The sequence below is a fragment of the Oncorhynchus gorbuscha genome, unplaced genomic scaffold, assembly GCF_021184085.1.
Source record: "Oncorhynchus gorbuscha isolate QuinsamMale2020 ecotype Even-year unplaced genomic scaffold, OgorEven_v1.0 Un_scaffold_360, whole genome shotgun sequence".
Taxonomy (NCBI): Eukaryota; Metazoa; Chordata; class Actinopteri; order Salmoniformes; family Salmonidae; genus Oncorhynchus; species Oncorhynchus gorbuscha.
Window position 1 is genome coordinate 602,422 of NW_025745215.1, and position 11,701 is coordinate 614,122.

Sequence of the window (11,701 nt, forward strand, 5' to 3'; positions counted from 1 at the left end):
AACTTGTCATGAACACTACAAACCCCTCATTATGTTGAGATCACAACTAATGTTATGAACACTACAAACCCCCTCATTATGTTGAGATCACAACTTATGAACACTACAAACCCCCTCATTATGTTGAGATCACAACTTATGTCATGAACACTACAAACCCCCTCATTATGTTGAGATCACAACTTGTCATGAACACTACAAACTTGCATGTGATTGGCTGTGGTCTTGGGGGCGGTACACAGCCTGGGAGACAGGGCTGCTTGTCAGGCATTGTTCGGGGCTTAAATGCCCCAGGAGTGCATTGTGACCAATACAGCCACAGGACTCCTTGATGAGGTGGTTAAATCCTTGCACGGTGCATCTGAACAAATGAATGGATGATGTGTGGTACTTTCGATTATCTCGTGGTCTCAATTAAACAACGTTTGTTATGTAGTGACCATGAGATAAGTTGTGATCTCGACATAACAAGGGAATTAATTGTTGTGTATATTCATGTCCTATCTGAACTTCTGTAGAAAGCCGCATTCAACCTCCGATAATAAAACGTGCTGAACGGAGGATTTCCCATAACTCACCTTGGAGAAATGAAGATCCTTCATGACATCGTCTACGATTCCCCTGCGTTGCAGAGCCCGGAGGAAGTCCTCCTCAGACAGAGAGCTATGTCCAGGGTCCAGATCCTCTCTCACGGTCTCCGCCAACACATCCCTGATCTTCCTATGGATGTTCATCTGACAAAACACACGTTACTACGAGTCACTAAATCATAGAACAGAATGGTTCAACTCCTGGCTGTTCTCCCTCAATGGCAACAGTCTCTCTTTAACTAGAAGTGTTTCCCTGTACATAGCTAGATACAGTGAATTAATCTGTGCATGACTTGTGTCATGCACAAAGTAGACGTCCTAACCGACTTGCTGAAACAATAGTTTGTTAACAAGACATTTGTGGAATGGTTGAAAAAACGAGTTTTAATGACTTCATATAGCTATCAGATTGGTAATGATCATTTTTAAATGCTTCGGTAAGTAGCTACCTTGATCAGATGGTTGTGTATGATCTGCTTTAGTTCAGATGCTTTCTCCGGTGGCAGAGACATCTCGGTAGACTTTACACCCGTTTTACTAAATGAACACGACACTGCAACGTGTGGTAAGAAGTGCTACATGTAAAATGGCGTATAGTTGTCTTATTTGCCTGAATAACACGAAGGATCGGGAAAATCCATCTGCAAAAACTTCAATCCCAGACCTCCACAACAATAACAACTGCCAGTTTAAACTGTGGAAAAGGAAGCGGGCATGTGTCTTCCTCATTGCCTGAAGCGGCTCGTCTAATTAAAGTCTCAACTAAGGACAAAACCATTCCATTAAATAACAATAATCACACCAAGTATTACATAAAATCCTCACTTTTTGAAGACTGACTCTTGTTTAACGTGTATTTGCTTTATTTTCATTCAATATTTTATATTTCTATAAATTGTCAGGGATAAACTACTCGGTTATAGAAGGACCCACAAGGACCAGTTTGTAGTTTGAGAACTGATTGTAGTTTTCTCAGAGATACTTTTCAGGAGACGTGAAACGCAGGTTGTGTACGTTGTCCATGCGTCGTCGATGGGCCGCGCCGTGCATCGACGTAATGACGAAAACAACCGAGTGAAAACGAAAACAACCGAGTGAAAACGTTGTCCATACGTCGTCGATGGGCCGCGCCGTGCATCGACGTAATGGCGAAAACAACCGACTGAAAACGAAAACAACCGAGTGAAAACGTTGTCCATACGTCGTCGATGGGCCGCGCCGTGCATCGACGTAATGGCGAAAACAACCGACTGAAAACGAAAACAACCGAGTGAAAACGAAAGTTGAGGAAGGTTAATTCAGAGGGCGTGTTTCTGCAACTGATGAAAGTCGGACACTAATATGGTTTTTCGACAGCAAGGCTCAGATTAACATGGCGTTGTTGCCATTGTTTAGAAGTAAAACATAGCTCCAACCCCCATTTCACACACTCACAAGCTGAAATATTTTGGGTACATTATTACAATCAATCATTGAGAGAGTCTCTAAAATCACATTTATTTGTATTACTTCACTGTACATGAATCGTGGCAAAGTTGGTCCCTTACGAAAATGTAGCATGGTAGTAAAATAAATTTAAAAAATACCATGGTAACGTTACTATTATGGTTTTTGGGTCACTACCATGGCAGGAAAATACATTGATATTGGTGCAAATGCCATTTTCCTGCCATGGTAGTGACCAAAAAAACATGATCGTACCATGGTAGTTTTTTCATTGTACTACTACAGCAGGAAAATACAATGGTATTTTACTGCCATGGTAGTGACCCCAAAAACATTTTTTTTACATGGTATTAGCTACCATGGTAAAATGAACCATGGTACTGCGATGAAAAAACACCATGGTTTTGTACTAGCAGCATGTGGTGAAACATGAAAGCATGGTAGTTGTATACAATGTATTATGGTGGTCTGTGTCCCACCGTTTTTGGAGTAAAGTGACCAAAAAAAAACGTAATAATTTATGGTACTCACATAATGCAACATTGACTACTAGCTCTGCAATGGCAAAGCGAAGTACCCTCTTCAACCCTGTTAACTCAGTGAAAAACCACAACACACATGTTCGAGTAGTGTACCCTATTAAACCTTGGGACCTGGACAGGGTATGGTGAGAAGAATGAATGGAGTCTGAAACATTGAAGATTTAAAATAATTTATCAGGGGCTTCTCTCTTCAATACAGTTTTCAGTTGTCTCTCTCTTATTCAGCTGACTTGGATACTCATATACAATTCTAAATGGCCAACATACTAAAAACTATTTGTAAAAATGTATACATCCTCATCTTATCTCATAGATAGATACATTTTCATCATATAATTGTCAACCTTTCCCCTAAAAACAGGAAGTGATGTGTTCCTGTTTCCACAGGAAACGGGCCGCTCGTTGGTCCTGTTGCCATGACACCCACAGGCTAGCTTGACTGGAGCTAACGTTAGCCGACGTTAGCTTCTATGCTAACGGATCAACTAATTAAACTATCAAAACGTTAAATAAATAAAAAATACAATTACACCCCCCCCCTCTTGGTGTTTCATACCATATGCTTTATAACCCGCTCACCGGGATAACGTTTAAAATATATTCCGTTTATCTGGTGTGTGTGTCATTCGGCTGCCCCGGCAGGCTAGAGAGAGAACCGGAAGAGACCGCTACAGCGACCGGCTCCATCTGCGGCCCGAAACAAGCGCCACACCCCTGGACGATAAGTAGTGGAAATGATTAAAACATGCCAAAGATTAGGCTACCGTATCTCTCACGTTTCAGATTGGCAACACAGGGAACCCAAATATAAGAAGAAGAAAAACGGTACTATCAATACATAAGTATGATCACTTTTTCTTTGACTTTACAGACAAACTAGGATCAACAACAGCAGCCTGCCTCTGACTTCATCAGAAACTTGCCTATACTAGTATATACATTTTTTGACAACTTTTACTTACCTACATTCCTAAAGAAAATCATGTCCTTTTTACTCCCATACATTTTCCCTTGTTGGGAAAACGGTCCAATTCACACAGGTATCAGGAGAACACCTGGTCGTCCCTGCTGCCTCTGATCCGTCAGACTCACTGAACACAAATGCAGTGTGCCCCTGGCTATCCGCAAATGTTAAAAACAATAACATTTTTGCCGTCTGCTCTGCTTAATATAAGGAATTTGAAATAATTTATATTTTTACTTTTGATATTTGAGTATATTTAAAACCAAATACTTTTAGATGTTTATTCAAGTAGCATTACTGGGTGACTTTACTTTATACTTGAGTCATTTTCTATTAAGGATCTTTACTTGAATCAAGTGTGACAACTGGGGACGTTTTCCACAACAGATCACTATAATGCCAACCAACCTCTTCTGACCTTAATGCTTTATACTGCCATTGTACTACAGTAACGCACCATTACTAAAGATGGGACCATATGAGACATTGTTAGTACCATTTATAATAATTGAGCATTACTGTGGTAGACTGTATAATGCAGTTTAAAACCACAGTACATTTCCATGATCCACATCTATACCATGGTATAAATGATGCACTACCATGGTAATATTTAGGGACCAATGGCAGCATCATGGGAGTACCATCATGTTTCAAGGCTAAAACCATTGGTACATTTCCATGATTCAGACTATACCATGGTATCAGTGAAAGTACCATGGTACATTTTAGTAAGGGGTTCCTGTTTCAGTCACGTGACGGGGAGGCACGGAGCGGAAGGCTACCCTGCCTTCTGCCCACAAGGCAGAAGGCTATATGCACAAATGTTCCAAAATGGCAATTCGTGGGAATAGACTGTTTTGTCAAAAGCGCATCAGAAATGTAAGCGGTTTCATTTGACAAAAATATCCTTCAGAAATTGCCACTAAATTCCAGGCCTGATTGCTGCGTTCACGTGCTTGTTGGAACGCAGGAAATGTTCGACTTGCTATCTGGTTGAACGTGGCACGTGCACATCTACAACCAGATATCAAGTTGGACATTTTTAGAACGTGGCATCATACCCTGACTGTGAAAAGGGATTGCGTGGCGATTATCTTAGCAACCGTGTGACTGAGATATGTGTCATGTTTACTGTTAATTTTTGTTTATTTCACATGATATATTATCTACCTCACTTGGTTTGGCAATGTTAACACATGTTTCCCATACTAATAAAGCCCCTTGAATTGAATTTATATGCATTCTGCCATTTATTGACCATGGGATTCCTATCTCCTCCTTTCTCTAATATCTCTGGTCGTGGGATTCCCATCTTCTCCTTTCTCTAATATCTCTGGACGTGGGATTCCTATCTTCTCCTTTCTCTAATATCTCTGGACGTGGGATTCCTATCTTCTCCTTTCTCTAATATCTCTGGTTGTGGGATTCCCATCTTCTCCTTCCTCTAATATCTCTGGACGTGGGATTCCTATCTTCTCCTTTCTCTAATATCTCTGGTTGTGGGATTCCTATCTACTCCTTTCTCTAATATCTCTGGTTGTGGGATTCCTATCTCCTCTTTTCTCTAATATCTCTGGTTGTGGGATTCCTATCTCCTCCTTTCTCTAATATCTCTGGTCGTGGGATTCCTATCTCCTCCTTTCTCTAATATCTCTGGTTGTCAGTCAGTATTAAAAAAAAAAAAAAAAAATATGCCATTTAGCAGACGCTTTTATCCAAAGCGACTTACAGTCATGTGTGCATACATTCTACGTATGGGTGGTCCCGGGGATTGAACCCACTACCCTGGCGTTACAAGCGCCATGCTCTACCAACTGAGCTACAGAAGGACCACATGACTTCTTCCACATTTTGTCGTGTTACAAAGTGGGATTAAAATTCATTTAATTGTTGTTATTTATCAACTATCTACACAAAATACTCTAATATAAGAGTGAAGGAAAATTATACTATTTGTAAAAAAATATAAATATTTGATTGACAAAAAAACTTCCGTATGTCTAAAATTTCCGTCTGTAACGAAACAAGGAAAAGTCAAGGGGTGTGAAATACCTTCTGAAGGCCCTGTGTATAAACATGTTAATCTACATATCATACTGACATATAAAACGGTTTCATACTCCCCAAGTCAGGACTCTTATAATGAATCAAATAGCATAACTGTTTTTAAAAGATCTTTAAGCCCTCTCCACTGTGCTAGTTCATGTTTTAATAAATCATAGTATAAAAAAAGACCAGCACATTATCGCACCCCACCAACGATTCACAAGAAATATGATGTCCTTGTTTAGATGAGAGAAAGTGTTTTCCCCAGAGCCTTACCGCAAATCCAATGACACTTCTTCCCAGATAATAAGAACTCAGCGGTCCTGCGTGGGGCAAACGGATGCTGCTGGAGGAAATTAAATGACTGGATGTATGACCAAAAGGCCTCCTCTAGAAAACACTGGAATTACCTTCCTGGAATGTGGCGTGAGTGGTCTCTAGTTGTACCTGCATCGATTCACATCATAAACCACAATGAAAATCACCATGATCACCAGAGACCAGTTAGAGCCTGAGACAGCAGGGTGGGAGGATGGAATTATGGGGGCACCTTTAACCTCTTGTCAATCACAGATTAAACAAGACTAGGTCTACTTCCTAAATGTAGACATTTGGGACACGGTCGAGAGAACGGATCATCAAATAGATTCCTCCGTTGGACAACATTACAAATCATTTGTAGACTGAAAATATATTTTAGTCAAACATTATCTGTGAAAATAAGTGCTTTTATTTGACTTTATTTTTCATTTTAATTGTATTTTTATTTTTTCAAATGTATTATTATTATTATAATTTTGGACTTTTTGTTTTTTAAGCCTGTCACATCTGTGAATGTGGAATGTGTTTGGTTGGTTGGTTGACAAACAAGATCACTTAATACAACTTTAAATTAGAATAAATAAATAATAACATGATCTGTTTGGGCTTCTTGCTGTCAATCTGTTTCCAATCACATCTCTCCCTTCTAAATGAACACGGGATTTCAGCTCCAATCACATCTCTCCCTTCTAAATGAACACGGGATTTCAACTCCAATCACATCTCTCCCTTCTAAATGAACACGGGATTTCAGCTCCAATCACATCTCTCCCTTCTAAATGAACACGGGATTTCAGCTCCAATCACATCTCTCCCTTCTAAATGAACACGGGATTTCAGCTCCAATCACATCTCTCCCTTCTAAATGAACATGGGATTTCAGCTCCAATCACATCTCTCCCTTCTAAATGAACACGGGATTTCAGCTCCAATCACATCTCTCCCTTCTAAATGAACACGGGATTTCAGCTCCAATCACATCTCTCCCTTCTAAATGAACACGGGATTTCAGCTCCAATCACATCTCTCCCTTCTAAATGAACACGGGATTTCAGCTCCTTCTAAGACCTGTGTTGAAGCATCACTGATTGAAAGCGGATCAACTCAGTCATAAGCATGTACGGTTTAAAAAAATACATTTTATTGAACAAGTTCAGGTTGTTTTGTAAAACATTATCAGTCAGGTTGTGACTGCAGTTACATAAAACTCACCTGAATCTCATGGGAAACAACAAACAAATGGAATGTTATGGTCCACGCCGTTCTGAGGCCAGTATTACTGAGGCCAGTATTACTGAGGCCAGTATTACTGAGGCCAGTATTACTGAGGCCAGTATTACTGAGACCAGTATTACTGAGGCCAGTATTACTGAGACCAGTATTACCACGGCCAGTATTACTGAGGCCAGTATTACCGAGAACAGTATTACCGAGGCCAGTATTACCGAGGCCAGTATTACCGAGCCCAGTATTACCGAGCCCAGTATTACCGAGACCAGTATTACAGAGACCAGTATTACAGAGACCAGTATTACCGAGACCAGTATTACAGAGGCCAGTATTACAGAGGCCAGTATTACCACGGGCAGTATTACCAATCCCAGTATTACCAAGGCCAGTATTACCAATCCCAGTATTACCAAGGCCAGTATTACCAATCCCAGTATTACCAAGGCCAGTATTACCAATCCCAGTATTACCACGGCCAGTATTACCAATCCCAGTATTACCAAGGCCAGTATTACCGATCCCAGTATTACAGAGGCCAGTATTACCGAGACCAGTATTACCGAGGCCAGTATTACTGAGGCCAGTATTACAGAGGCCAGTAAGTATTACAGAGACAAGTAAATAATACCGAGGCCAGTAAGGATTACAGAGGCCAGTATTAACAAGGCCAGTATTACAGAGGCCAGTATTACCGAGACCAGTAAGTATTACAGAGGCCAGTAAGTATTACAGAGGCCAGTAAATATTACAGAGGCCAGTAAGTATTACAGAGGCCAGGAAGTATTACCGAGGCCAGTATTACAGAGGCCAGTATTTACCAAGGCCAGTATTACCGAGGCCAGTATTACAGAGGCCAGTATTACAGAGGCCAGTATTACAGAGGCCAGTATTACCAAGGCCAGTATTACAGAGGCCAGTATTACCGAGACCAGTATTACCGAGGCCAGTATTACCGAGGCCAGTATTACCGAGGCCAGTATTACCGAGGCCAGTATTACAGAGGCCAGTATTACCGAGGCCAGTATTACCGAGGCCAGTATTACCGAGGCCAGTATTACCGAGGCCAGTATTACAGAGGCCAGTATTACCGAGGCAGCATTACCGAGGCAGCATTACCTGCCTAAACCATAACCAATGGTGGAGGATCGTCCAGTGTCATCACAATGTTGGAGTCCCAAATGGAACCCTTTCCCCTATATAGTGCACTACTATTGACCAGATCCCTATGGAACCCTTTCCCCTATATAGTGCACTACTATTGATCAGAGCCCTATGGAACCCTTTCCCCTATATAATGCACTACTATTGACCAGAGCCCTATGGAACCCTTTCCCCTATATAGTGCACTACTATTGACCAGAGCCCTATGGAACCCTTTCCCCTATATAGTGCACTACTATTGACCAGAGCCCTATGGAACCCTTTCCCTATATAGTGCACTACTATTGACCAGAGCCCTATGGAACCCTTTCCCCTATATAGTGCACTACTATTGACCAGAGCCCTATGGAACCCTTTCCCCTATATAGTGCACTACTATTGACCAGAGCCCTATGGAACCCTTTCCCCTATATAGTGCACTACTATTGACCAGAGCCCTATGGAACCCTTTCCCCTATATAGTGCACTACTGTGGTCCTTCTGTAGCTCAGTTGGTAGAGCATGGCGCTTGTAACGCCAGGGTAGTGGGTTCGATCCCCGGGACCACCCATACGTAGAATGTATGCACACATGACTGTAAGTCGCTTTGGATAAAAGCGTCTGCTAAATGGCATATATTTATTATATTATTATATATTTATTGACCAGAGCCCTATGCAACCCTTTCCCCTATATAGTGCACTACTATTGACCAGAGCCCTATGGAACCCTTTCCCCTATATAGTGCACTACTATTGACCAGAGCCCTATGCAACCCTTTCCCCTATATAGTGCACTACTATTGACCAGAGCCCTATGGAACCCTTTCCCCTATATAGTATATCAAAAGTAGTGCACTATTAAGAGAATAGGGCACCACTAAGAACGTAACCAATGAGTGATTCTATCATAAGGACTGAGTCCCCGGGACGACATAAAGAAGACATCCTAGGTCAGTACACGCTAACGACACATTGGGTACGCGACCGTGGGTCAACACAACCATACATTCCTATGTGAGTTTAGCCACACGGTTTATTTTTGATCAACAGTATACAGGACAATGACCATTCAGGGTATATGAAGTCAACTCTGTCACACTGTCCTAATAGCAAACAGGGCTCCGTTCCCTACCACGTTACTATGGTAACCCTGGGACTACCGTAAAGGCACATTCAAGTATTTTGGGGAGTTTAAAAGCAACAGAGTAAAATATACAAACACATCATATTGTCACCTTGCTTTCTTTGAACAGCATTCATTTCCTTAACCTTGGACTGGCACACACACACACACACACACACACACACACACACACACACACACACACACACACACACACACACACACACACACACACACAGTCCATGCTGCAACACAGAGACCAAGGCTCCTGTTATACATCACTTCTCCTTACTGTCTGCTGGGCATCAACCATCCAGCCAGTCAGTCAGTCAGTCAATCAGCCAGCCAGTCAGCCATCCAGTCAGTCAGCCAGTCAGCCATCCAGCCAGTCAGCCAGTCAGCCATTCAGCCAGTCAGTCAGCCATTCAGCCAGTCAGTCAGCCATTCAGCCAGTCAGTCAGTCAGCCAACCAGTCAGCCAGCCAGTCAGCCAGTCAGTCAGCCATCCAGCCAGTCAGTCATCCAGCCAGCCAGCCAGCCAGCCAGTCAGTCATCCAGCCAGCCAGTCAGTCAATCTTCCAGTCAGCCAGTCAGTCAATCTTCCAGCCAGCCAGTCAGTCAATCTTCCAGTCAGCCAGTCAGTCAGCCAGCCAGCCAGTCAGCCAATCAGTCAGTCAGTCAGCCAGCATCAGATGAATAATACTACAACTAAATAAAATAAACTCAGGTTAGCAAAACTTGTCATATCAGATATAACCTCATAAGCAGACTTTGCAACAAGCTAGTTGGAGAAGTCCACCAGGAGAGACATCCTGGATGAGCTGCCAGTAGAACTGTAACCCAGTGGGTTGGTGGGTAGAGACCAGACTAACGGACCAGGGGGAACCTGCTGTATGGACCCAGTACACAACAACGTGGGTTGGTGGATAGAGACCAGACTAACGGACCAGGGGGAACCTGCTGTATGGACCCAGTACACAACAACGTGGGTTGGTGGGTAGAGACCAGACTAACAGGGGAACCTGCTGTATGGACCCAGTACACAACAACGTGGGTTGGTAGGTAGAGACCAGACTAACGGACCAGGGGGAACCTGCTGTATGGACCCAGTACACAACAACGTGGGTTGGTAGGTAGAGACCAGACTAACAGGGGGAACCTGCTGTATGGACCCAGTACACAACAACGTGGGTTGGTAGGTAGAGACCAGACTAACAGGGGGAACCTGCTGTATGGACCCAGTACACAACAACGTGGGTTGGTAGGTAGAGACCAGACTAACAGGGGAACCTGCTGTATGGACCCAGTACACAACAACGTGGGTTGGTAGGTAGAGACCAGACTAACAGGGGAACCTGCTGTATGGACCCAGTACACAACAACGTGGGTTGGTAGGTAGAGACCAGACTAACAGGGGGAACCTGCTGTATGGACCCAGTACACAACAACGTGGGTTGGTAGGTAGAGACCAGACTAACGGACCAGGGGGAACCTGCTGTATGGACCCAGTACACAACAACGTGGGTTGGTAGGTAGAGACCAGACTAACGGACCAGGGGGAACCTGCCCGGTCCGGGCCCTGCTGACACAAGAACCGTGTCTGGTCAGGAACACATGTCAAAGCACCATCAGCATTATGAAGAACAAAGCATGTTGTTTTGGTTAGAGAACAGTTCCACTGTTGACCTCTGACCTCTATGTTCCCGTTGCACTGTGTGCTCTATGAGAGGATCCCCCCAAAAAGAGGTGACACCCAGCCTTTGAAGTGCTTCCTGTCTTGTACATCAACCATATCAATTTGTAGTCGCTCATCAACTTAAATGTAAATGTAAAATAAACATATTTCAATGTAAAATGTAAACAATCTGACCTTTTAAAATGAAATAAAAAGAATGAACGGAAGAAAAAGTTTTTAAAAAGGTCAAGATGTTTGTTGTTTCGTACTGAGCCTTTTGCACATGATGTCTGTTGCCGCTGCATAGGGGGGGGGGGTTTCAGACAGTACATTCATCAGGTGCTGCCAACTGGAGCACCAACAGCCTGAGACCAAGATGTTACCACCAAGAACTTTAAACAGGAAACAAAATATACACCGGGACGGTTTGATCTAGTGACCTTTCCACCAGGGTTGAGTTCAACACCATTTCAATACCATTTCAATTCAGAAAGTAAAACTACATTCAAAATGTTAAATCATTAAATAAAAAATCTTGAAGAGAATTGAAATGTGGAATTTCAGTGTACTTCCTGAATTGACAGGAATCAAAAATGGAATTGACCCCAATCTTGGTTTTG

The 11,701-nt window shown here is 42.6% G+C and overlaps 1 protein-coding gene across 2 annotated transcripts in view; it reads right to left on the minus strand.

Annotated features, from left to right (window-relative positions):
- The window catches only part of LOC124017980 (centrosomal protein of 76 kDa-like), a 35,301-nt gene extending 33,998 nt beyond the window's left edge, over window positions 1–1,303 (minus strand). For both annotated transcript variants that reach the window (XM_046333229.1, XM_046333228.1), the window contains exons 1-2: window positions 1,040–1,303; window positions 579–734 (exon numbers count right to left, since the gene is read on the minus strand). In XM_046333229.1, the coding sequence (XP_046189185.1) occupies window positions 579–734; window positions 1,040–1,102 (219 nt within the window). In that variant the 5' untranslated portion in view covers window positions 1,103–1,303. The remainder of the gene's footprint in view (window positions 1–578; window positions 735–1,039) is intronic.
- Between the last annotated feature and the right edge of the window lie 10,398 nt (window positions 1,304–11,701).